General features: G+C 38.3%; 3 protein-coding genes across 3 annotated transcripts; 1 reads left to right on the top strand and 2 right to left on the bottom strand.

Moving 5' to 3' along the window:
- Positions 1 to 289: 289 nt before the first annotated feature.
- Positions 290 to 4064, top strand: LOC145423398 (uncharacterized). The gene is made up of 2 exons (XM_080295799.1): positions 290 to 803; positions 1487 to 4064. The coding sequence occupies exons 1-2, from the start codon at positions 648 to 650 to the stop codon at positions 3410 to 3412; spliced, it is 2082 nt and encodes a 693-aa protein (XP_080151925.1). The 5' UTR covers positions 290 to 647; the 3' UTR covers positions 3413 to 4064.
- Positions 4065 to 4415: 351 nt separating this feature from the next.
- Positions 4416 to 6540, bottom strand: LOC113023546 (uncharacterized). The gene is made up of 2 exons (XM_080295801.1): positions 5339 to 6540; positions 4416 to 4795 (listed from the first exon to the last, which is right to left on the bottom strand). The coding sequence occupies exons 1-2, from the start codon at positions 6164 to 6166 to the stop codon at positions 4469 to 4471; spliced, it is 1155 nt and encodes a 384-aa protein (XP_080151927.1). The 5' UTR covers positions 6167 to 6540; the 3' UTR covers positions 4416 to 4468.
- Positions 6541 to 20197: 13657 nt separating this feature from the next.
- Positions 20198 to 22124, bottom strand: LOC113021860 (E3 SUMO-protein ligase ZBED1-like). Its single transcript, XM_080296145.1, has 2 exons — positions 20768 to 22124; positions 20198 to 20591 (listed from the first exon to the last, which is right to left on the bottom strand). The coding sequence occupies exons 1-2, from the start codon at positions 21883 to 21885 to the stop codon at positions 20327 to 20329; spliced, it is 1383 nt and encodes a 460-aa protein (XP_080152271.1). The 5' UTR covers positions 21886 to 22124; the 3' UTR covers positions 20198 to 20326.
- Positions 22125 to 27221: the final 5097 nt, after the last annotated feature.

Here is a 27221-nt window from a genome sequence, read left to right as displayed (position 1 = left end):
TCTGGTACCTTGTGTTCTGATACCTGACAATTTTTTTTTTGACACCTGACAACTTTTTTGTCTGACACCTGACAATTTTTTTTCTGATACCTGACTTTTTTTTTTCTGACACCTGACAATTTTTTTTCTGATACCTGACTTTTTTTTTTCGACAACTGACACCTGACAACTTTTTTGTCTGACACCTGACAATTTTTTTTCTGATACCTGACATTTTTTTTTCTGACACCTGACAATTTTTTTTCTGATACCTGACTTTTTTTTTTTTTTGACAACTGACACCTGACTACGGAAGCGTAGAGCTGCCACCCAGGCAAAAGAAAAATACAAGTGTATCACGTTATAACGTGAAAGGTTTATTGTTCTAACAAGATACTTTTCCTGTTTGTACAATATACTATCATGTTTGTACAATATACTTTTCACGTTTGAACAACATAATATCACGTTATTACAATATACATAATTATCACGTTCGTACAATATAATTATCACGTTCGTACAATATAAATATTATATTGTACGAACGTGATAATTATATTGTACGAACGTGATCATATATTGTACAAACGTAAAAAAAAATACCATTACAATAACATTTTTTATTGTAAGAACGTAAAACGTGTTGCATTCGGAAACCCAAATCCATGGTAGTTGTGGAGAGTGCACGCTCGTCAGAACTGGCACTTAACTTTGAATGCCCTGCTTTCAACATGGACACAAACACTGATAGCCCACTTCTGAGATTTCTTCGGAATCGTGGTGTACCTGAGGACTGTCTCTTACGAATGCTACAAGAACACGTAAGTGCACTCTTGAGGGGGAAACTTGTAAAACTCGCTTTTTACGAAGTTACAGCGTCTAAAAATGTGACATATTGCTAAGTTAGCAACCACAGCGGTTTTCGCTTCTCTCGCTTTGACTGCGTAAGGACGTAACGGTAGGCTGCATTGGTGTGGATCTTTAATATGGAATGGAAAATGTAAAACAAATTAACCCGCTGTATAAAACTGGGTCGTTGTATGACCACATGTTACTACTTAACCCGTATGCAGATTCCAGGTTTCTTAAATATATCGCTATATTATGTGATGCACAATGTTTCCTTGTTTATCTAAAAACAAATGAATTAAACTGTGTTTATATTGATATTTGTCTTCAATTAAAAAAAAACAGTGAGTTCAACCCTTTGTGCTCTGTGCAACTGAAAGATACGTGAATACTAATTTACTTTTTCAAAGGTGGGCGTTGTATATACTGTAATATTTCTATTAATAACATGTTAGAGAATCTCATTAATGTTGCTGCCATAGAGAGAGGAAAAGAATAAATGCTAAATATTGATGGCTGCCACTAAAATAATAACAGACAATTATCAAAACACATGTGAAATTTACATACATTTTTTTAGTGAGGTACCTCATGTGGTGTGGCAGCAGGTATACCTTGTACTTCTGTATAGTAATAAATATCCCTGTTATTACAGATTGATGCCACAGTGATTGATTTCATGGATGACAAGACCCTGTCTGATTACATCCCAACATATGGTGACCGGATAGCTGCCAGACGGTTCTGCTTGGAAAACAGTGGTGCAAGTACTAAGGAATCAAGAAAAAACTCATTGCTCGAAAAATTGAAGGAAAAGATGGGAATCAATGAAAATGAGAAGAAACCTGATCATGAGGAGGCATTTGTTTCTAAGAGAAAAAGAACATATGCAAAAAACAACAAATGGGCTGAGAAAAAGACACGAAAAATTGAGTTAGGGTGGATCCATGAAGGTAAGCAAGTGAGAAAGCGCAGAGGAGGAGGAACAAGGACCTTTGATGTGCCCAAAGACTCCAAAAAAGCTGACATATTACAGTATGCTAAAGATCTTTTCTTTCCAAGTGGAAAAAGCAAATTTGGAAGATGGGAAGTGTTCAGTCATGACATATTAGACTATCAGGAAGAGGCCGTATTTGATGAAGATGTCACAGTTGGAGAACTCTATTCAGCACTTAAAATGGGAATGTTGAGATTTTACTTGTGCACAAGAAGATTTTCCAATGATGAAGATGATGAAGAAGTTTATGATAGAGGGAAAACACATGTAAACAATGTTACACAACTGACTGACTCACATCAAGGAGATGAAGAAGCTTCTCACACTGTTGTGATCTCATCATCAGAATCTAGGAATGCTGATGAAGATGTATTATTAGACACATCTGAGGTAATGATTGGACCCTACCTTGGAGAGCCTCTGCCTTGTCAACTTGATGACACTGTAATAGATGAACCATTCCTGCAGTTTGAGGAAGATGATCTGGTCATCACATCCATTACACTTCCTCCAACAAACACAGCAGTCAGTAGTCCAGAAACATCTATAAGCAATGAAGCAATAAGCTCTGCAGGATCATATGATGTTGTCTGTGTTACCATCAAACTTCACAGGGTTACTATTCTGGAGGAGATGATCAGCCAGTTCAAAGATCCAACACTCCTCATACACCCTCTAAAATACACCTACATTGATGAAAAAGGAGCTGACGCAGATGGCGTATCAAGAGATGTGTATGCTGCATTTTGGTCAGAGTTTGTGGACAACACAGCTGAAGGAGAGGAGTTCAGAGTGCCATCACTGTCTCCTAAATGGCAGGAAGAAGAGTGGAAATCCATGGGTAGAATTTTACTGAAGGGATTTCAAGACCATGGATATTTCCCTTGTCGCCTTGCTCCTGTTTTCACAGTGGCACTCATCTTCGGTGAGAATCAAGTATCAGATGATCTGCTGTTTGAAAGTCTTCTCTTTTACCTAAGTCAATCAGATAGGGATCTGATAACAAGGGCACTAAAAGAAGATCTTTCAGATGAAGACAGGGATGAAGTGCTGGATCTCATGGATCGCCTGGATGTATCAGTGCTTCCAACCAAAGAGAACTTAAAAGGCCTTCTTCTGAAAGTCGCACACAAACAATTAATCCAAAAACCAGCATATGCCGCAGAGAAAATGTCCTTAGTTGCAAGCTACTTCCTAAAAGAAGCTTTTCAAAGCCCACAAGATGTCCTACAAATGTATGAGGATAAAAAGCCAACAACGAGAAAGCTTTTGAAGTTGCTTACTGCCTCTCCCACCACTCAAGCAGAGAAGCAGAGCTTCAGATTTCTGCACCAGTACATCAGAGGACTTGACGATACAGGGCTCAGAAGGATGTTCAGGTTTCTTACTGGGTCAGATGTCATCTGTGTTGACAAGGTTGAGGTACTGTTCACGCCTGTGGATGGACTGGCACGACGACCTGTGGCACACACATGCGGCCCTCTTCTGGAACTACCATGGACATACACGTCCTACCCAGAACTACGAAATGAACTGAACAATGTTTTGGCTGCTAAAAGCTCTTATGAGTTCAGCATAGCTTGATTAAAGTCCATCATGTTTAAACCAAAGAATGAAAGGTTTGCACTAACAATGACTGGCTATGAAGCTCTAAAGTTTGTTAAACCCACAAACAGGGAACACATCATTGTATAAAAAAAGAAAGAGCTTAAATTTCAGGGAAGTGTTTTATTTCATATTTGAATTTATTTTCAAAAATTGTGGATAACATCAATTTGTTTCCACCATGAAAAATGTAAATTTCAGTTTAAATTTTCATACTTAAAAGTTTTACTAGTTTAAATGTTAACTAATTATGTTTAATAAGTTCATATGGTTAGCAGCAAGTGGTGAACTATGCTTATTATTAGTTCTTATCATGTGTCAAGGTCCTTTTCCACAGGTCTGTGGTGCAGTTTTGTAGGATACAAGATGTCTGCTAGAGGGGATGTTTTGTTTAGTAATAATTCAAAAGACTTAATATTAATTATTTTCAAGTATATTTTTTTTACCTTTCCACCAGTCATTTGTTTAGAACATATTTTAAGGGAATAACTTTGGAAGGCAATGTGTTTGATGCAATAGTTGACTGGAATAAAAGACAGAAAATTGGCACATAAGTTAAGTTTTGTAGTGTTTATCAAGAGTCCGTGTTTTCTTCTCCTTGAACACAAATAAAAGGGAGGTTAACATCTAACACTATTTGTTAATTATTAAATAATGCAGAATTTGTACATTTACCAGTTTACAAGAAACTGTTCGTGGATGAATAGCAGTTGCACAATGTGTTCAGTAAAATTGAAAACAATATTTCATGAATGATAATGTATAGGATCAGCAGTTTAAAAAATGTTTTTTTGACAGTCTTAAAACAGAAATCAGATATAATAGAAATTCCGTTAAAAAATAATTGGAAATGCCAAAAGGTTGGAGTACGCAGATTTGGTTAAATATATTTAGACATGCTTGCTTGCTACTATCTTGAACCGAAAATCCAAACAAAATAATAATGAATGTCTTTTCTATTGTTTATTGCACAAATAAAACATTGTACCCAAAAATATATGCGTAAAAATTCCCAAAGCCCAATTATATTTAGGTTTATAAGTCCTTCAGTATATAGGCTCTCAGGAAGAGATACAGTTCAATGGATTCATCTGCTGTGCTTGGTGGAAGTAAGAAGTTCTCTGACATTATAAGGCAACACAAGCTGAAAACGGTTTCATCACAGGTATAAGGTCCTCTCTGTTGGCCTTCTTGCTTACAAGCATCCACTGCCTCCCGAGAAACCTCTTTCAGATGATCCTGTCCTCCAAAGAGATGAGGGATGGTGTACATGAGAATCGGACGTCCACTTGGAGCAACTGCATTTCTGCTTCTGCGTATTATGTGGGTGTTCCACATATGTGCAACTTGCTGCAGCTCTTCCTATTAAATATTAAAAATTAAAAAATCTCATATCAGTAAAAGAACACATTTCTCTTGGCTCAACATGTTACCCAAAACGGCGCTGGCACGGCTGGCAACCTTAACCCAATTTCCCTCGGGATGAATAAAGTACGATCAATCAATCAATCAATCAATCAATCAATCAATCAATCAATCAATCAATCAAACAATCAGTCAATCAATCAATCAATCAAAAGCACCACACAATGACAGTCGGAAAAACAGAGTTTATCAAAAATACTCAACAACAAGAATAACAGTGGTAGACACGTGATACTTTGGAAAATTTTAAGTAATTATTAAACGTGAATTGTTTTAGACAGTGCGATTTTATGTTTCTGGCCAGTGAAATATGCATTTTTTTTCATATCCTCAACGGAGTGATAATAGGGATGGTGCATGGTAGGTGTTAAAGCAAACTTTTTATTCTCTCTCCGTGTCTCTCTTTCTCTCTAACACACACACACACACACACACACACACACAATGACTCATTAAAAGAATATAAACATGGTTACATACCTCGATGACGTTCAGGCACGTAAACAATATGAGCTGCTTGTCCAAAAAACATCCAGAAAAGCAATCATGGTCTTTTAGTTCCTGGAGACGATTTATCCAGTGCTGAGCATGATGTCGTCTCAGAAAGGCCCACCAGCCTTCAATACGCTGATTGTGATTGCTGGATCCAGTAATAAAACAGTTTCTGACATTCGGATCCATAGTCCAGCGCAAGAATCGTTGCATCTCGGCCATTATGACATTTTCTGTTCCCAAATCAGAGCGAATCCTAGCAGGTGTTCCCATCCTCTTTTCAACTTCTGCTATGAAATATCCAGCAATGACTTTGGGATCATTGTTTGTTGAATAGGCATGAAGCCAAATCATAACTCTCGAAAACCCATCAATAGCTCCATTTATACAGATTCCAAAAGGCTTCAGTTTGTCATAGGAGTCAACATGCCACATGAAATTTGGTCCAGGATTTACATACGTGCGTCGCATTAGGCGATTTCTGCGTCGTTGCTCAACACCGTAAGGGTCAAGATATTTCAGTAAATGTCTCACAGTACTCTGCGTGACAACATAACCTGCCTGAATGCAGTTCAGGTGATGTAGTTTGTATCCATGGAGCCTCCCATGTCCCTCCAGTTGATCAATAAGAAATCGTGCCACCTCAATCGGATCGGACTCATTCTTTCTCCTGTACAGTCCCATGCGTTTTAGGTTTCTTCTAAGTGTCCGCATGCTTATCACAATACTGTCCAAACTGCTCAATAACAGCAAAATCTCCCCATGCCTCAATCCAAGCATAAAATAGAACTTAATTAATTCCAATAAACGAGCCATTTTCTCGCACTCTGATCTGCACTGTCACCCACTTCACTATGTTTTACACTTCCGTATCTTTACGGCAATATATCATGCTCGAACAATAAAATATGTTATAACGTGAAAATTTTATTGTTCAAACAATATAATTATCACGTTCGTACAATATAATATTTATATTGTACGAACGTGATAATTATATTGTACGAACGTGATAATTATGTATATTGTAATAACGTGATATTATGTTGTTCAAACGTGAAAAGTATATTGTACAAACATGATAGTATATTGTACAAACAGGAAAAGTATCTTGTTAGAACAATAAACCTTTCACGTTATAACGTGATACACTTGTATTTTTCTTTTGCCTGGGTGGCAGCTCTACGCTTCCGTACCTGACAATTTTTTTTCTGACACCTGACAATTTTTTTTCTGACACCTGACAATTTTTTTTCTGATACCTGACTTTTTTTTTTTGACAACTGACACCTGACAATTTTTTTTCTGATACCTGACTTTTTTTTTTTTTGACAACTGACACCTGACAATTTTTTTTCTGACACCTGACAATTTTTTTTCTGACACCTGACAATTTTTTTTCTGATACCTGACTTTTTTTTTTTGACAACTGACACCTGACAATTTTTTTTCTGATACCTGACTTTTTTTTTTTTTGACAACTGACACCTGACAATTTTTTTTCTGACACCTGACAATTTTTTTTCTGACACCTGACAATTTTTTTCTGATACCTGACTTTTTTTTTTTTGACAACTGACACCTGACAACTTTTTTGTCTGACACCTGACAATTTTTTTTCTGATACCTGACATTTTTTTTTCTGACACCTGACAATTTTTTTCTGATACCTGACTTTTTTTTTTTTTTTGACAACTGACACCTGACAATTTTTTTTCTGACACCTGACAATTTTTTTTCTGACACCTGACAATTTTTTTTCTGATACCTGACTTTTTTTTTTTGACAACTGACACCTGACAATTTTTTTTCTGATACCTGACTTTTTTTTTTTTGACAACTGACACCTGACAATTTTTTTTCTGACACCTGACAATTTTTTTTCTGACACCTGACAATTTTTTTTCTGATACCTGACTTTTTTTTTTTTTTTGACAACTGACACCTGACAATTTTTTTTCTGACACCTGACAATTTTTTTTCTGACACCTGACAATTTTTTTTCTGATACCTGACTTTTTTTTTTTGACAACTGACACCTGACAATTTTTTTTCTGATACCTGACTTTTTTTTTTTGACAACTGACACCTGACAATTTTTTTTCTGACACCTGACAATTTTTTTTCTGACACCTGACAATTTTTTTTCTGATACCTGACTTTTTTTTTTTGACAACTGACACCTGACAATTTTTTTTCTGATACCTGACTTTTCTTTTTTTTTGACAACTGACACCTGACAATTTTTTTTCTGACACCTGACAATTTTTTTTCTGATACCTGACTTTTTTTTTTTTGACAACTGACACCTGACAATTTTTTTTCTGACACCTGACAATTTTTTTTCTGACACCTGACAATTTTTTTTCTGATACCTGACTTTTTTTTTTTTGACAACTGACACCTGACAATTTTTTTTCTGACACCTGACAATTTTTTTTCTGACACCTGACAATTTTTTTTCTGATACCTGACTTTTTTTTTTTGACAACTGACACCTGACAATTTTTTTTCTGACACCTGACAATTTTTTTTCTGATACCTGACAATTTTTTTTTTGACAACTGACAACTGACAATTTTTTGTCTGATACCTGACAATTTTTTTTTTGACAACTGACACCTGACAATTTTTTTTCTGATACCTGACTTTTTTTTTTTTTGACAACTGACACCTGACAATTTTTTTTCTGATACCTGACGATGTCCTAAAATGTACACCGTACAAGGGAGACGAAGAAAAGGTGAATTAGAGACATTTAAAGAAATAGTAAAAAATCATTTTTAAAAAAATAGTGCACTAAAAATGCTGTGCATAATATGTACCGATGGTAACTATATACAGTAAAGTACACCAAGATTTTTCTTTATAAAAAGTGCAATGGGAGTGGAATAATAATATTCATGTATTTTTAAACAGTATGGGTATTGTACAGTCTGACTGCTGTCAAGATGAAGGACCTACGATAGTTCCCCGTCTTACTCCATGGCTGTAACGGTGCTGCTGAAGGAGCTGCTCAAGAGCACAGTCTCATGTAGGGTAACATCCCACTCCCTAGACATTTAAAATAAATAAATAAATAAATAAATATATATTTATTTATTTAGTCCTGTTCCCAGGACTGCGCTCTTCTGGACAGAGATCTCCGATGTTATTCCCGGGATCTGCTGGAGCCACTCGCCTAGCTTGGGAGTCACCGCACCTAGTGCTCCGATTACCACGGGGACCACCGTTACCTTCACCCTCCACATCCTCTCGAGCTCTTCTCTGAGCCCTTGGTATTTCTCCAGCTTCTCGTGTTCCTTCTTCCTGATATTGCTGTCATTCGGAACCGCTACATCGATCACTACGGCCGTCTTCTTCTGTTTGTCTACCACCACTATTACCGGTTGGTTAGCCACCACCATTTTGTCCGTCTGTATCTGGAAGTCCCACAGGATCTTAGCTCGGTCATTCTCCACCACCCTTGGGGGCATCTCCCATTTTGACCTCGGGACTTCCAGGTTATACTCGGCACAGATGTTCCTGTACACTATGCCGGCCACTTGGTTATGGCGTTCCATGTATGCCTTGCCTGCTAGCATCTTGCACCCTGCTGTTATGTGCTGGATTGTCTCTGGGGCATCTTTACACAGCCTGCACCTGGGGTCTTGCCTGGTGTGATAGACCCCAGCCTCTATGGATCTTGTACTCAGAGCTTGTTCTTGTGCTGCCATGATTAGTGCCTCTGTGCTGTCTTTCAGTCCAGCTTTGTCCACCCGTTAAAGGGGGACAGAGGGTCTCGGGGCCAAGGAGATGTGGACATTGCAACATTAGAGTGTACGATGTAAGGAATCTCTTTGGGAGAAGAGATTAAAGGGGGAAATGTGAGATTATTTTGTTATCATATGTTACCTTATATATGAGATCAAAGTAGTTGCATTATAATATGGTATGTAGTTTTAGTTTGCATTAGACCTCTGACTTAGAAGAGTGTGAAAATCATTAGATCTGTTGGATTGACCTGTATTATGTTGAATGTCTTACATTGTTTCAAAGGAGTTGTTAGGATAATGGATGTTATTTTAATCTCACTGATATCATTTACATGCACTGTTATTAGTTCATTATTACTTCATTAGTCTGCATCAGTTTATCAGCAATATATCATTGTATCATTCATCATATCATTCTTAGTAAATCGGCTACAAGGTAATTCACCACCAGCTTAGCTGTGGATCCAGATGGCCCAAAACAGAGTCAGATAAGGACACTGACCGTTTGTTGGCCGGAAACTGACACTCTCACACAACTACACATTCTACACACTATTGGTTATGTTCCCAGATACAGAGGAGTAGAAACATCTGGAACATGTTGTTGTTCTTAGCCATAGAAGGACATAGAAGGAGAACTTTCTGACTGAGGGGAAGTTATCATTTCCAGGAAGGTCTGTGTGATGTCATCATGGAGAATATAAAAGATATGGGAGAGCCGCCGCCCGGCGGAGATCTGTGGCTGTACGCTTGTCTTCCCATACTTCTGTCTTAGAAGTGTGTAATAAAGATCACTATTCTGGCATCTACTGAGACCATGCAGTCGTTTGTCTTCTCCTCAAAACTCGAATCATGACACCAGCCACTGGTAGGATTTCTGGATATCAGCCACCTCCTCTATCTGCCGGTGGTACATACCGTGCAGGGCTCTGTCCTTCCATGATGGTTCCTCGTCTCCCTCCTCTTTCTTGGGTTTCTGCTGCCTGAGGTATTCACTGAGCACTCGGTCAGTTGGGGCCATCTTCCCAATGTATTCTTGGATGTTCGTTGTCTCATCCTGGACTGTGGTGCTGACACTCACCAGTCCCCGGCCCCCTTCCTTCCGCTTAGCGTACAGCCTCAGGGTGCTGGACTTGGGGTGAAACCCTCCATGCATGGTAAGGAGCTTTCTTGTCTTTATGTCAGTGGCTTCTATCTCCTCCTTTGGCCAGCCTATTACCCCAGCAGGGTATCTGATCACGGGCAGGGCGTACGTGTTGATGGCCCGGATCTTGTTCTTACCATTCAGCTGACTCCTCAGGACTTGCCTGACCCTCTGCAGGTACTTGGTGGTTGCAGCTTTTCTAGCGGCCTCTTCATGGTTCCCATTCGCCTGCGGGATCCCCAGGTACTTGTAACTGTCCTCTATGTCTGCAATGTTGCCTTCTGGTAGTTCAATCCCCTCAGTTCTGACTACCTTCCCTCTCTTTGTTACCATCCGACGCCCCTGCGTGCTATTAATGAATCCATCAGGACACATCCTGATAGATTCAGCAACACCCTGTCTGGGTCCTTGTCCCATGACTGAATGACCTGCTGTGATACTCTGTTTTAGGATTGGAGGATCAGCCCCCACTAACAACTAACCAGGTTGTTAGTTTGCTAGTTTGTTGTCAGTCTTTGTTTTGATTCAAATAAAGGTATAGGGTACACCTAGAGAAGCTGTCGGGGAGATTGATTCCATGGGATGTATGTACATTAAAGTAAGGGTGTGAAACAATAAAGAAAGAAAGCTTCAAAAAAGGAAAATGGACTGAAGGCCTATCATTTTGGTCCTACAGGAGCAGGGATGAGGGAGGAGATGAGAAAAACATTACCCTAAGTGCTCCATGTAAGAGACTGAAAATAAACATTAAGAGAGCCCTTAACAGACTTGCTTTGTGTCTATGAATTGCCCCCCCCCCTCCAAAAAAAGAAAAAAAAATGTTTAACTTTGTTAAGTTAAACACAGAACAAAATAATCTAGATTTAAACAACAAAAAACAAAAACACACAGACACTCGACGAATCTTCAGGGAAACCACACTAAGTGCGAGGATGAGGTAGGACACTACAAAGCTGAAATACACACAAGGTAATAAAGGAGAGCGTAAACAGCTGGGAAAAACAAGACATGGGTGAACAGGATCTAACCGGGTGGGGGTGATAAGCACAACACATGAGATGAGGGACTACCAAAATAAAGCAGGAAATAAACACTGAGACCAAGACTAAGACACATGAGCTTGACCGTACTAATCAGGGACACAAACAAAGAGACAGAAATGTAACCAAACATGGAGACAAGACTGACTTCTAGAGGAGACGCTGAGGAAAAGACACAGATGAGACTGGACCACAAAAGGAAACTAATATGATTAAACAAAAAACATGAAATTGAAATCGATGTTAAAAAAACAGAAAAAACAAACAAACAAACAAACCTCTGAATGGGTTGAACAGTGGTTAGCAAACATATTTAAAAACATAAAAACAACACAATATAACAATAATATCTCTAAAATCCAGCGGTAGGTGAAACAAGTTCATTTAAAATGAGTGGAGCAGCCAGCGTTCCCACATGTAACACTATCCACTGATTCCAGTGCTGATTTGCACGGGCGGGCAAAGCTTTAAACTCTGACCTGTTCTTCTCTTGTCAGCAGCCGTTTAGCTTTTGTGACACTAGCAGAGGCCAGAACGCTTCCTATTGCTTCCCAGCCGCTCCACATCAGGATGCTCCTCTGCTTCACCGCATCACTCTGGCACGAGTCTTCATGATCCCTCCATGTCTGACTCCATAACCATCCCTTGACTGACCACTCATCTTTCCCTCCAGACCTTCTTATTGGTCCTGGGTGGCCAACAGCCTCACCATGACAGGTCGATGGTCGAGTTGTTCTGGGGCATGAACTCTCGTAGGATGAGGATAATTAGTAATCGGGGTGGGGCTGTCCCGGGGAATATAAGATTAAAAAAACGTTTTACAATAAAACCATGCAATAATACTCAAAGAAGAAGTAGACTGTACAGTAGTTTCATCAAATTATGATGTTAATATTATTCCCCATTTTCAGTTCATATAATTAGCAGTTTAAATACAACTTTAACTGTCTTTGTCCCTTTTGCCTTCTTTCTCCGCGACGTGTTTTATTTATATATATATATGTGTGATAGGAAATGATAAATTCAAACCTTATATATAATTGAGTCATAACTATTTTAATAAAAACCATAACTGTTGGCACTTCATAGTTTCGGGACGTGTATCTGAAAATTAAATTCTCAAGTGTGAGTTACTAGTTCATTTTGAGATCAGATTAATTAACAGTCTTCACTCACAAGGTGTCAGAGATTATTAAAGCTGCCCTGCAGTTTTACCTTTCTGATGTCCACATTTATTGATTTTTTTTTTTAGATATACCAATATTTCCTACAGCTAGAATCGCTCTAAAAGAATAAAAATACACTTTTATTATGTTTTTGTAAGGTTTAGTTGCTCGATGCAGAGCTGATTTTTGAATGGATGAAGGTGAGAGACAGCGTTCAACTCGCAACAGACATCGGGATTTATATATCGACCTCTGTGTTTGGTTTTGGCAAAATCTCCTTAAATAAATTAAGTCTCAAGTCACTTGCTAGAATAACTAAGTGCTATAAAAGGGCTTAACATAAGTACAAAAGGTGGAATAAGACTCACTATTAGTGGATAATGAACTGCAAAATCAGATTATTTGGTGTCTTTCACAAACACAATTACCATTTAGGTTAGTTAACAATAACTCAAACTTTGTTGTTATAGCAAGTCTGGAGATCAAAGTGCTTGCCGGATAACAATATGATAAGAAAGTGCAAATGTAATTAAAACGTGATAATAATACAGAAGAAAATATCCTAAAGTTGATTCTGTTCATCTGGACATTTTCAGTGGGAGAAACGTTTCATCACTCAAGACGCAAGAAAAAAGATTTTTAAATCTGTGCAGTTAACACAGGGGAAAAAAACAATGCCACTAAAATAGGAACAAAACAATAAAATAAAAATACATTTTTAAATCTGTTAAAATTTAATTGCGTAACAAAAATTTTAAATATAAAAATAAATGAGATTTAATCTCTTCCAGATGCTGGAGGAAAATTCTTGCATAAAATAAATATAAACTGATGACTAGGTGCATGCCACAGTGGTGCAATCTTTACCACTTTCTTGTTTCAAACGTCTTGTTTGGCGTTTTTTCATAGTTTGCACATTCTCCCTGATCCTGCATACGTTTCCTCCTGCAGTCCAAAGACAAGCATGTTTGGTTAACTGAATATCCAAAATGGGCATAGTTGTATGACATGGTAGTGCTTTACTATCTATCTGGTATACGCCCAGTAATAGAATGGTGACATGTCACAGATGGACTTTTTTTTTTTTTTACATGTAATTAATAATAATAATAATGATGGATTGCATTTATATAGCACTTTTCAAGGACCGCAAAGCGCTTTTACAATTCCACTATTCATTCACTCTCACATTCACTGCTGGAGGCAGCTACAGTTGTAGCCACAGCTGCCCTGGGACAGACTGACAGGCATTCATACTCTCTCTGACATTAGTTCAATGATCCAACATCTTTCAAGGGGAGAACAAGTATTTTCATTTTACATAATATAATCAACATAAATATAATAGCAAAAAATGTTGAGTTTAAAAATAAACATGTTTTGATAGCAGGTATTAGCTACATTTTCTGTGGTTTACTTATAAGTATTTCTATTCATGTCGCTCTCTCAAATAAAATTTCAGTATAGCTAACACTTGAACTTCTTCACTGTTCCCATCCAAATTTAACTTGGCACAAATCTGTTAGCTGTGTCACCTGCTCCCTGAGAAAAGACAGACTCCTACCTGCCGGCATTGTGTGCCACTAAAAACAGAAAACAGCAACGGTGCTGCCCTTTTTTTTCCCTCTGAGAGTATGAATGCCTTTTTGAGACACTATTCCTGTCTAAGTGTCTAAGAAATATTTATGAATTTTTGGGGTATCTTTTGGTACCATAAAGAGAAATGAAACTCAGAGAAAACATGCTGTTCTTGGTTTCTATCTCTAGCAGACAAAGTGCAGGAAAAGTCAGGTCTAGATAGAGACAGAGAGAGGCTCAGTGAGATAGACTGGCAGAGAGTGATGAAAGAAAAGGGAGTAACTGAAATAAAGAGACCAAGATAGACCCAGAGAATTGGAGGGAAGTAAGAAGAGATATTTTTGATTGGGAGAAATGGCTGATGGACAGATAGGTTAAAACAAAATGAAACAGAGGGTAGGCAGGGGAAAAGAAAAAGACTGAAACCTCGTTTCCAGATAAAGACTTTTTTTTTTTTTACTATTTCTACTGTTATTATCTCGTCTGTCTTGACTTTGACTGTCTTTCTTGCTGCATTTCATTGCTTCACACTTCACTGATGATGAGATGTGAAGTTTGACTTTGAAAGTAGCCACTGTCCGCATCCTTTCGATGATGAAAGAGTTGGAAACTTCAAATACTTTTTCAAATACCTTATCTTTTACTTTTTATTCCTTCTATTTTTGATAGCATCTCCTTTGCTTACCTTATTATTATCCTTAGATGGGAGTGCTGCAGAAAAGCTGGTTAAGGCAGGCAACACACTTGGTTAAAACCCTTTTCTTCATAATACATAAAACAGTGGTTCCCAAACTATGATGCAAAGATTACTGAGATAAATCTAAAGGGGTCATAAATTAAAAAGACAAGAGAAAAGACAAAAAAACAATTATGCTAAACACAGTTTCATACAATTTACACAATATCTGACAAATGCACTGATCTTTTTGCAGTGGGTATGAGACATGTGGGGGTGCTGAAGGTCTGCTGAAGAAAATGAGTTGTGTAAAGAAAACTGAGATAAAAGCGGCAATGAGAAGGAGAGTGAAGTGGTGTATTTTTTGAGAGGCAGACTGGTTAGATGCTTTCATTGGATTTCCCATTAGTCTCTATAGTAACTCTCTCAACCAGAACCTGAGTTGAACATTAAACAGCAACACTGAGAGCATCACATTTCCATCTCAGGCCTTTTCAGTGCAACATTTATGCTGCAGAGGTGTAAATGTGATGATTAGAAAATGTCTCAGACTTATTTTTAATCACAACAGTGGATCAAAGAGCTTTGCATAATTTCATATCTTTGTTTCTGCTCTTTACTTCCAACATTCACAGAAGAACAACTTTTAACAATTTTTCCTTCTGTTATTGTTATTTTAAAACTTCTTAACTGTAAAAAACCAAAAAGTAGCGTTGTATTAACTGTACTTTACCTGCTAAAGACATAAAGGAGTGGCTGTTGAAGATTGTGTCCTTGTGGCTTTGAATACATAGAATAAATCATCAATAGAATAGAAAACAATTGTTGGTTTGCTCTTTTTTTGTGCTTTTTTGTCAAATGACTACATGTAAGGTCAAATTGGTCACCAGTGATAACCCCACTTCACAGTTCTCATTCTCAGTTGCAATTATATAAGAAATAATTAAAAAAAAACAAAAAACTTGCTCAACCATCTGTGATAGATCAGTGAAAATATTAAACTTAACCTACTTAAATTTAGTCCAGCCAGAATATACTTGGCAATCATGCTTTTATGTTGGAATATAGCAAGAATTGAGGCAAGTCTCCTACCGTAGAGAGATATGTTGAAGATGAGTCGTGCTTATTAGCACATATTGACTTTAATTTCTTGCAACACGTTGTCAATTTAAGTTTACAGAGTGGTCAGCCAGAGGTTGAGGGCGTTGTTCACTCAACATCTCGGCAAGTTGCTGGTGGCTGTAACAGCTTATTTATATTTAGATTAATGCACTGCACCTGATATAAACCACTTACCAGTTTGATATGATAGCTTGTACTGCAAAATCAATCATGCATAGACATATAATGTATATATTTATTTTTTCTGATTGATTAAAACAGGATTAAATAAGGTTGGTACAGTTGTTGTTGGGTTAGTACTTAGTTGCACTGCAGCATACAGCAATAATTAAAATCTACACTTTAGCTGTTAGCAGTTGCTAATGGTCAAAGCAGCTTTTCATTTTACCTAAACCCTTAATCTCTCCCTTCCTAATTATGTTACTCCATCTATTTTCTTACCTTGTTAGTTTCACCTTCTTTGTCTCTTCCTCCCCTCTCCAGCTCTAACACTAGCAGTAGCAGCAGCAGCCTCCTGGTTACTAGTTTGTTTTAGTTGTTACTAGTTGTTGTAGTTGTTACTATGGTTCATGGTGCAGCAGCCTTGACAGCTAACACGTCGGTTAATTTGACACATTCTGCTTCATCTATCCATCCATCCATTCGCTTATCCTTTTCAGGGTCGCGGGGGGCGCTGGAGCCTATCCCAGCTGTCATAGGGCGAGAGGCAGGGTACACCCTGGACAGGTCGCCAGTCTGTCGCAGGGCCAACACACAGGGACAGACAACCATTCACACTCACATTCACTCGCACATTCACACCTAGTGGCAATTTGGATTATCCAATTAACCTATCCCCACAAGTTGCATGTCTTTTGGACGGTGGGAGGAAGCCGGAGAGAACATGCAAACTCCGCACAGAAAGACCCCGGCCTGATGATGGAATTGAACTCAGGACCTTCTTGCTGTGCGGCAACAGTGCTAACCACCGTGCCACCGTGCTGCCCACAGTGTAAGAGCCCACAGTGAGTATAGGAGAAGGGGCTTTTAAGCTAATTAAGAGATCTGATTGGCCAATCCAGTGTCAGTAATGAAAATGAACCAATAGCCCAAAAGTGTGTCATCCCACCAGGAAAATGTAAAGTATGCCAGATTACTAGTTCAGCCCTGGTAAAGATTTGTGTGTGTGTGTGTGTGTGTGTGTGTGTGTGTGTGTGTGTGTGTGTGTGTGTGTCTCTGTGTGTGTGTTGACCTCCAAGTAAAATCCTATTTTTATCAGTTTTACCATTTGTTGTTCATTTTGCAATGAAACTTTCAGGAGCGGGTCATTTATTATTTTCAACAGAAATTCTAATGCGTTCAACAATTCAATTTAAATTTAAATTTTTCTGTCTACTTTGATTATTATTTTTAAACTGAAAAGAGTGGTACGGACTGCATCTTGGTAAAAATGAGAGGAGTAGCTTATCCTGATTCAGAATCTTTGATGTCTCACCACTCTTCATCTTCTTTGAGGGCTGAACAACGGGCAGCCAGAGCACGACTTCACTTGCCAAGTGCAAATGACAGCAAACCAGAGACATATCACTTTATGTGGTATCAGAACACAATATACAGAGACACAGGCAGCGGGATGACAGAACTTCAATTGTGGCAGCTGGCTGATGATAAGCCGATCATAAAGCAAACACTGAACAGTAGAGGCACATTGTCAAATAAAGATGTTGTCGATTGGAAGTAAGAAAAGAAGTTGAATGCAATGTGACAATTCAATGCACTGCTGGAAATGTTTTATTATGATTGTAGCAGGTGGGCAGAAAAAGCACTCACAATAGGTTTTGTCTTTTAGGGATGAGCAATGTCTTTGTTAAAATCTATGGAGGGAAGGAAATTACCATTTCATTTTTAATAGCATCTTTTAGAATCCAAAAGATTTTGAGTGTTATTTTCACTGATAGATTGATAGGGTTAAATGTAATGTTGTATTTATTGTTTTGTTTAGTGAAATACAAGGATTTATAAACAGTGTTGGGGAGTAACAGAATACATGTACCGGCGTTACGTATTTAGAATACAAAATATGTTACAGTTACCGTTCAAATAGGTGATAATTAGAATACAGTTACTTTGTTAAAATAAATAGATTACACGGCGGTCTTTTCCTGTTTTATATGTTAGGCTATCCCCTCTCTAATTTTGGTAATTCCGTACATTGTTAAAAACCCAAACAGAACGCAATAAGAGGCTCTAATGTAAGCATCCTGTTAATGTTGGTGGTGTCAGTTACACAATGGAGCCAGCACAACAGAGCCAGCAGTGCACGGGCAAGAATGCAATTCTTACTTGGAAATTCTGACAGCACTTCACATTTAAAGAAGAAAGGGATGGGCAAAATTTGACCGTGCAATGCAAATTCTGTTTGCTAGCAACCAAGCTGCTTTCAGCGTCAAGACTCCAACCTAAAGAAGTAAGTTTAGCCTACTGCAGCTACCTTGTTTTAGTTGTGGTAGCTACCTGGGTTATTTGCCACTTCAGTATCTTCAATGTTCTATTGCTGTGTGTTTTATTACCATTACTGAAGGCTGCATTAAAGCCTGCTAGCTTCAAATAATCGTGTGCAAGCAGACACAAAGAAAACATATTACTGATACAGAAATAGTTTTCTATTCGAGATCACTGCAAAAAGTGCAGCCTGACCTAATATCCACCCTCCTGTTACTCATTTTTATATTAAGGTTTAAAAATCTAGTTGGTTGATTATATTTGCAGCTAGCAAGTTGTAAAGCTATCCATCAAGTCTAACAGTCAGCGGTCTATGAACTAACCTTAGCTAACGCCAGCTAACAATGTTAGCTCGTTGGCGAGTAGCCTTCAGTAATAGTAATAAATCACACAGCAATCGTACATTCATGTAGTAGTAAAAAGCATGACAATATATCAAGTAACCCAAAGTATTCTGAATACGTTACTCATGCTTGTTTTATTTTGGGGGTTTTTGGGGGGTTTTAGGGGCGGAAACGGGCTTCCACAGTATCCTGAAAGTAAAGCACAGTGCACTACTTGTGTCACAGGCTACAGGGTACACGAGTGGAAAATAACTGAGTAATTTTCTCCTTCACAGACTGTTTCTGTTGGAAATATATATACTGAGTGAATGAGACATGTTTCGCTGTTTTATATTACCCCCCCCCCCCCCCCCCCCCCAAAAAAAAAAAAAAATACAAAATAAAAATCGAAAAACCACAACAAAAACCAAAAGAAAGTGAAAATATGTAATTACTGAAATTGTATGGTGCAAACCACACTGGAATTATCTAGTGAGCAGGTGGATTGAGAATCAAAAAATAACAAATTGAGTTGATTACTAGGCCACGGTACTATATATCCTTACACTATGTACTATATTTAGCAGCCCATTTATCATTAGCAACAGTGCTAATCACATCTCAGTTTGGTACCACTCACCTGTGTCTATCTGGATTTTGGCATCATGTCTCCATGGACAGAAACTCGTGAACTACCTGCAAGGGAAAAAAAATCTGATTGCTGGACTTCAGACAATAGAAAAAGCACTCTCCGTGGCCAAATAAAAAGTCGTGACAACCTTGAACAATAGGTATAGAAGGAAACATAACACCACTAATCGGTGCAGCAGTGGTGAATAGCACCTATCCATATTCTTTGGACAGATGAGATCAAATTTGTTGAGCTCAGTTGGATTCCAGCATGTTTGGCCTGGATTCTATCATGAATGCCTGTCTAAGCTACACATCAAAACACCAACTGACAAGGATGATTTCATAAGTCTGGCAGCAGAGACATATCGCAGCATGATGATAATCTAAGCACACTGAAATCATACATCAGTTTCTGAAGAAGAAAAGAGTGGAAGACCTGTCCTGGCCAAGTATGTTTTCTGAATTAAATTCAAATGTATACGTTTTAGTTATTGTAAAGAGGATGGAGCATAGCAAAGAACACAGGTGACACCGGTGTCACTCTTTCCATTCTGTATATTTTTCCCTCTCATGTACTCCCTCATGTTTAGCTTCTTGCTTTCTTAATTATCTCCTCATGAATTACCTGTCTGGACTTGCCTTTTGCCTGCATCTCACCTTGTATCGTTTGCTTTTGCTGATTAATTGGATTTTAGTGTGCTTCCTTGTGTCTCCTCATTCTTAAACAATTAGAAATTGCTGATACAAATGTCCATGTTTTTCTTTACATTTTTGTTATCATTAATGATGTTTCTTTTATAAATGTTTCAAGATTGCTGTTATAGATAGATGGATGTTTTTTCAGTGTTGATTTTCTCATTTTAATTATTTCCACAGACTTCCAGTTGGCATCCAGAATGGTCCACACCTGAATGAATGAATGAATGAATGAATGATTGTGATTAAAACTAAGTGCTTTTTTATTTTATTTTATTTAATCTTGTAAAGAACTTTGTGTTCCATATAATAAATAAAAGTTTGATTTGATAATGAATTGGACTCATTAGTCCAGCTTAACCTTATTGTCCTACCTGTTCCCTCTTTTCTCTTGGAAGACATTTCAAATCCTTAAACCGTGGATCCAATGCTGTGGCCACCTCGAACCATATCTCGTTGCCATTAGCTCGTCGTGCTGCCAGATCCTTCTGGAAGGCATTCTTGAACTTCACCACGTAGGCAGGATCATCATCAGTAATGTCCATGACATGGTACAGATGGCGAAAAGCAGGCAGCACTACAGAGCAAGAGGCGTAGGCCTCACCACCCAGCAGCTCTGTCACATACCTGCAGAGGTGGAGAGGTTTGCTAAATAAACCTAGCTGGATTCATTTAAATCAAAGTGTAACTGGTTTCCAATTTAATTGTCCTTAAAAGTTCCTTGTTATGTTCATTAATTTTGATTTTACACATGTAACAGTAGTTTATATAATTAAAATGGGAAGGTGTTTATTTGAACTTACTTGCATGGTTCAAGCAGGAGCTCCAGCCTCTGCAGTTTCGCCCACTCAGCTTCGGTTGGCAAGACCAACCTGTGGTTCTGTTGGTCCAACGTAGCCTGGACAGCCTCTCGGTTACATAGGAGGCGTGAGACCATTGCGAGAGTCGAGTTCCACCTGGTGGGTACATCCTGTATAAGTTGATCGCTCTTCTTTCCGAGTGCTACTTGTTGTGGGTTAAGTTCTGTGGTACTCGCAGGGCTTTGTTTAAAATGACCAACAATCTTGCGGCACTTTGCCAGTACACCGACAAAACCACTGCTATCGAGACATACCGTGATGGTCCTCTGGAGAATGTGAGCATTGCAGGCGATGTGCTCATATGGAAGTGCTCTCATAGCAGCCAGCATGTTTGCTGCGCTGTCTGTGCCAATGGTGGATATCTTGTTTTCAATACCCCAGTCATTTGCTACCTTGAGGAACTGTTCGGCGCATTTATCAGCAAAGTGCCTGGTTTCTGTTCTCATGACGGTCAGTGCAAATGAGTTGAGGTTCCACTCACTATCAATAAAGTGTCCAGTCACCCCAAAATAGCTGTGGTTGCCAGCTGAGGTCCAGTGATCTCCGGTTATAGCAACACAGTTGGGAGAATCCTCCGCCAAAATCTCAAGTTTGTTTTTCTTTTCGCCGTCGTACATTTTGCTGATTTTGGTCGTTACTGTAGTCCTGCACGGCGGCTTGTATGACGGGTCATTGGACGCAATTTGCAACACCTCTGTCAATCCTTCGTCCTCTACTATATTTATCGGCCTACAGTTCATCGCTATCCACTTGGCAATAACATTAGTCAGCCTGTCGGTCGCAGACTTGCTCATACGAGGGGTATTCTCTAGTTTTGTTTGGCGAAAAGCTTTGCTCTGGCTTGCTATATTGCTAACGTCTTCACTGCTAGCTGTTGCTGCACTCGCGGCTGGGTGCTTTGCGTTGAGGTGATAGGCCAAACTTGAGCTGCTTCGGTGGTAAGCAAACTCCTTCTTACACTCTAGGCAGACCACTTTACCTTTGTCAATGGTGCCGTCGGGGCGTTTATGAAATACAAATTTCCCGTTCATTGGGCCAACAACTCTCAGATGCGCCTCCATATCCACACTGTAAGCTAATCACCACTTCTCACCTTGACCTCACGACGTGACTCCACCCCCAACAAGTCAAGCACAAGGAGCCCAGCACATAAAAACGGATTTTATAACATAGCAACTCTCATACAAAATCAATGACGTCAAGAGATTAAAAATTAGATTAACGAGATTAAAAAACATAACGCGCTAAATAGCATTGTAATTAATTAATCGCAATTAACGCGATAATTTGACACCCCTAAATATAACGTTCCCCAAAAGTTGATTCTGTTCATCTGGACGTAGCGTTTTGAGTGGGAGAAACGTTTCCTCACTCATCCAAGTGACTTCCTCAGTCTCAGCTGACTGCAGGTTTCCCCAGCCTTATAAACAGTACATTTGCATAATGACTGAAACCAGTGGGCTGGTTTCATGACCATTGATCAACAACCACTGATCAAAGCTCATTGATCAAAGACCGCTGATCAATGGCCATGAGTAATTATAATGTTGACAGTAGTATGGTATTACCCTCTATTGATGGCACTTTACTGTTGCGTGATGTTTTGTTATATTTAGTTATGGATTTATCTGTTTATTCAATGCATTTCAGTCAAAGTGAAATGGACAAGAAATAGAAATGTTTTCATGTATGCAGTCAGGTTATGAATCTGCAGCAATACAGTAAACATATTTTTTACATTTCTATAACTCTACCCAGTTAAATCATCTCATGTGCTGTGCGTCTAAAAACCTTTTTAATATAATTTGTTGAATTTCTATATATTTTTATATAAATATGTATTTTTTATACTTTCATATATTAAGAATAAATAACAAATACTGTACCAAGTACAGTAAAAAAAATACATAAATTACATAGGGTTAATATATAAAATTAGCAATAATTGTTATCTTCAAAGGTAAGTGTTTTTATGATTGGTTTATTACTGTGCAGTATTTTTTAAGTATGCAGTTTCTGTGCTTTTATAGTAGTATTTTTGCCATCCTGGAATATTTGTCGTGTCTTCTTCAGATGTTGTTATTCACACAGAGTGGGTCCCCAGAAAGCATTCAGTTCACCTGTGACCTGATCCCAGACACATTGTCCTTACACATGCTCCTCGTCCTCCTTTTTATTATCCCCTCAGTGCAGTTTTTGAGTCTTCTTTTTTGTAGCCCCCTGCCAAATCGTTTATTTTTCTTTTATAGTCCAACAACTTCACCAACTCTTGTTTGTCTCTTTTTTTCCTTGAACTTTTTCTCTGCGTACCCTTTCCCCTTTTGGATGTGTTTGTTTTCTTTGATTGCCTGTGTTTTGCCAACCTCTGCCTTTAAGTCTTCTAACCAAGCAAACTCAATTTAACTTCACCCCAAGCTGTCCCCTGAGTGTCACTTTCGAGTCCAGATATCTGCCAAAATGTAGCTGTTTGGAGCATCAAAGATATGCAAAGATTTACAAACAAATACCAATTTCTGCATGTATTTTTGCATAAGGAAGGGATAAATTGTTCATAGAAGTTATATTTTCAAAGCAGCTTGTGTCTGGGATTGTCCTTTTGACATCGATATAAGTAAGCAATACGGCTGAAGCAGAGATTCGACTGGAACACATAAAGAAATTTTGTTTTTCTTCCAACATGGTCAATAAACCAATGCAGTTTAGAAACCAAAACGCTCAGCACTCTGTGAGTCATTTGTATTCATCAATAAACCAGACTCCAGTGGATGCAATATTTTGGATATTATGATATATAGTGCAGCAAAGACTTCTCTTATTGCCCCTTTTAACCGGACAGTCAAGATAATAATCCTACCAGTGACCAGAGAAAGGCAGATTGGCTGGAGTTCATGCTCCCCATCAGCTTCCCACTGGCCTCTGAGTGACCACATACAAGCTGCAGGTGAAATACGGAAATGAAATTTACCACACACACACCTGCACAGAGACTCTATATGATTGAAAACCTTATGTGACATCTATTTGCAAACAATGGTTTATGTATAATTGAAACCCCTCTATGATGCTCTTCTTCATGCACAGTCACACGAATAACAGTATTTCATGCATCATATTTGTCTCTAATGCATTCATGCACCTATGCCACATGTTTGATTTGAGACCTAATATTGTAGTGAGCTCAGTTTGACCTGCAGCACCCTCTGCTTCTCTGAAAGCAGAGAGCTGATTTGGCATTAATTCAGGTATTGCACAGCTGATAGGGTGTGGTGGCCTCAGATGTGCTGCAAATATACAGTGAACGATACATTTGTAATTACAGGAAGTAAAGTGAGGAATGTGTGAAACACAAATATAAAGGCAAACTATTCATCTACTGGCCACAAGCTATTCTGGTGTCACTCTTTCCGTCAGACGTTTGAACGTTGTTGCAGCGAATAATTAAAATGCACATTTGTGAGGTCAGGGCGCTGTACAGACTCGTGAATTTCCTCTTCATCAATCTTAACAAACTCTTTTTTTTTTAAAGGAAACAAATTACTGTGGCAAACTTGGAGGTGCATTATTGTCCAAAATACCATCGTAGCAGGGTAGTGGTGGGGTTTAACAGCATGTTCTCATCCTAGAGCTATAAATACTCCTGTACTGTCAGATGCCACTGGTGTCATAGAGATACCACAAGGTGTACGTTTGCATTCTTGCCTGACCTTGACAGTGTTTAAAAAAGGAGAGATAATAGTCCTGAGTTAAATGAAGTCACAAGTTTGCTTTTTGCCCTCAGCTTTGACTTTTGTAGTTTTGTTTTTTTTGTTTTTTTTGTATTTGACTGGACAATAAAAAGCAGTAACTATGCAGTGTGAATGAAAATAGGCTGGATTTATTTAGATGTCCACATGCTTACTGCTCTGAAGTATAAGGAATAAGATTTTTTGTACTCATTATTTAAAATGCAGGCTTGTTTACTTAAGTTTGAGATGTGAGGTCATTGTGTGTGGGCTTCTGGTTCAGTTGTTTATTCTTAAATTGTCAACCATGTAGAGAAAAGGCTTATGTAACAAAAATATGAGCATTTGTTATTCTTTTTTTTTTTTTTGCAATTCTTTGAAAGAGTGCTCGCATAACCCCCAGATACACACTTTAAGTTTATGTATACATTTGTTCTAATGTTAGGAAAATGAGTAAATTTCACCATCTGTTGTTTAGGAACTGTTAAATATCTTAAATTTTGTGTAAGTAGTAATAAATGTAATATATTTTTTATGTTTTTTTTTTTGTTTGTTTGTTTTAAACTTTTTTTAGCATATTGATTTCAGGTGGTTGTATGAAAGAAAAAAAACATGCATCTTGAGAGCACTGGTGGTTATTTTGGCTATTGATTCATCCAGTCTTTTTTTTCCATTGGGAATGTTTGGTGGGCTTGTTGTTCTTCCTCAGGTCAATACATAATTTTGCACTGACTTCTTTCACATGACAAGTTTTAAGTAGATAGGTATTACTGGGTATAAAGGTTTGGGTTTTTTGTGTTTGTTCCAACACTGAGATGCATAGTACACTTCAATGTTTCCTCCACTAGGGGGCAGCAGATCCAATGACATTTTTCTAGGCAGTGAAAGAGGGAGGGGAATCATTTCCTGCCTTTGTGACTACCTGCCTCACTGACTTTTTCATTGCTTCAGTCTGACCTTATAAATCAAATGACTGGGGTCAGTAGTGTAATTACTGACCAGCTGTCCCATCTTTTTTTTTTTTTTTAAAAAACTGTTCACTCTCCTGTAGCCTAGTCCATCCCACACAGTCCACCCAGAGTGGAATGGACAGAAAGCCAATGAAGCAGATTCAACTGGACTCAGGTGAGCAATAATGAAGAGATGGGAAGTACTGTGATCCAGAAGTAGTAGGACTTCAGCACTGCAACCCTGATGACAACTCTACTGTGCTGTCAGTAACCATTAGATCACATCAGTTTGTGTGCGTGTGCGCGCGTGAGAGAGAGAAACAGACCTGTATTACCATATTTAACCTCATACATAAAGAGTCTTTTGTAACACAACTTTGGAAAGCTTTTTGGAAAATAAACAGCTCTGTGATCGAGAGGAATAAAGATCTGGGTTTCAAAAAACAGACAGTAATTGATGTTTGTCATTGTCAAGCTGTCAGCAATGTTTTCCAAGTGTCAAGGAAGAAGAGGAGTTGAAATAAATTTGCTTGCTGCATAAAAAGAACTTTTTATTCAAATGTTTTTGTTAAGTGTGGGTGGATTCAGCAGGAGCTTGTTAAAAGAACAAGATAAGGTGCCCTCACAGAAAGGGTGATTCACAGCAGTAACACAACATCAGACACATCAGAGCAACCTGAACTAATGAAACTAAATGTATATTTACTCAAACATTTAAAAGGAGGGAAATTTGAATAAAACATGAAGAAATAGAACAATTTCACACTCGAAAACAAGATTTGAATGATTCAGTGAGATGGATGTGGTTTCTGTGATGCTGGCCATTGGTACATTAAGTCCAGTCTTCTAGCTTCTTGTCGCCAACTTGTTTTTAGGAGCCAGAAGTGGCCGTGTTTGGGGGTGAATTGTCCCTCTGAGTAGTATCTACTCAGCTCGACTTAACTCGATTTCAGTCGCTTTTGCTTACAGTTGAGTACCACCTCAATGCGTGGGGTCGTTACAGTACTAACACCTAATGGAAAACCCTTAAAACTCAGTCGAGCCAAGCCGAATAGGGGCTAGTGGTAAAGAAGCATTCCAGAAATATTAGCAGCTAATGCTAGCTACTGAAAAAGGTGCATCCATATACTTTTGGGAACATCACGCAGACTTCTGTTAAGGGCTACTAAACTTTAGTCAGCAAAACTGTAAAATAGGTTTATTATTATCATTTGTCATTCATTTGTATTATTTATTTATATTGTTTGGCATAGTCAGGAGTTCACTTTCAGTGGCTAGCAGCTACAACTGCCTGTGCCAACATCAGTTAGTCAAAAGAACCATGCCTCTTTAATTTGGCATCTCCCATCCTGTGTTTGTTTTTCAGCAATGTTTCACAGAAGCCACTTCATGAAGAGTTGAACCCATCAACCAAGGACTACCTTGTGATTGTTATGGAAATTTTATGAGCTTTTCCTCATGCAGAGCAAGTCTTTCAGTAGCAAGAGATCATATTTTTGAAATACAGATACATTTATTATGGAAATATTTGTTATCGCAGAAAAAAGAGAGCACAAGTATTACAGTAGGTTTAGGTTGTTCAGTTTTGAAGTTTATCCTTCCTCTGAGACTTTCCTTTGTATCCCATCTACGTTTATTCTACCCTCCTGATAAGGAAACACAGTGAGGCTCTGCTTTCCCATATCTCCTTACAGATAACAAGCAGCCAGTCTGTTCTTGAGGCTT

This window comes from Astatotilapia calliptera, chromosome 22, assembly GCF_964374335.1.
Source record: "Astatotilapia calliptera chromosome 22, fAstCal68.1, whole genome shotgun sequence".
Lineage (NCBI taxonomy): Eukaryota > Metazoa > Chordata > Actinopteri > Cichliformes > Cichlidae > Astatotilapia > Astatotilapia calliptera.
This window is presented reverse-complemented; position numbering and strand designations above follow the sequence as displayed.

Coding starts and splice junctions, on each gene's coding strand:
- LOC145423398 (XM_080295799.1), top strand. CDS start 648: ATGGTAGTTGTGGAGAGTGCACGCTCGTCAGAACTGGCACTTAACTTT. Junction 804..1,486: donor TACGAATGCTACAAGAACAC/GTAAGTGCACTC, acceptor CTGTTATTACAG/ATTGATGCCACAGTGATTGA.
- LOC113021860 (XM_080296145.1), bottom strand. CDS start 21,885: ATGGAGGCGCATCTGAGAGTTGTTGGCCCAATGAACGGGAAATTTGTA. Junction 20,592..20,767: donor CTCCTGCTTGAACCATGCAA/GTAAGTTCAAAT, acceptor CCACCTCTGCAG/GTATGTGACAGAGCTGCTGG.
- LOC113023546 (XM_080295801.1), bottom strand. CDS start 6,166: ATGGCTCGTTTATTGGAATTAATTAAGTTCTATTTTATGCTTGGATTG. Junction 4,796..5,338: donor CGTGCCTGAACGTCATCGAG/GTATGTAACCAT, acceptor AATATTTAATAG/GAAGAGCTGCAGCAAGTTGC.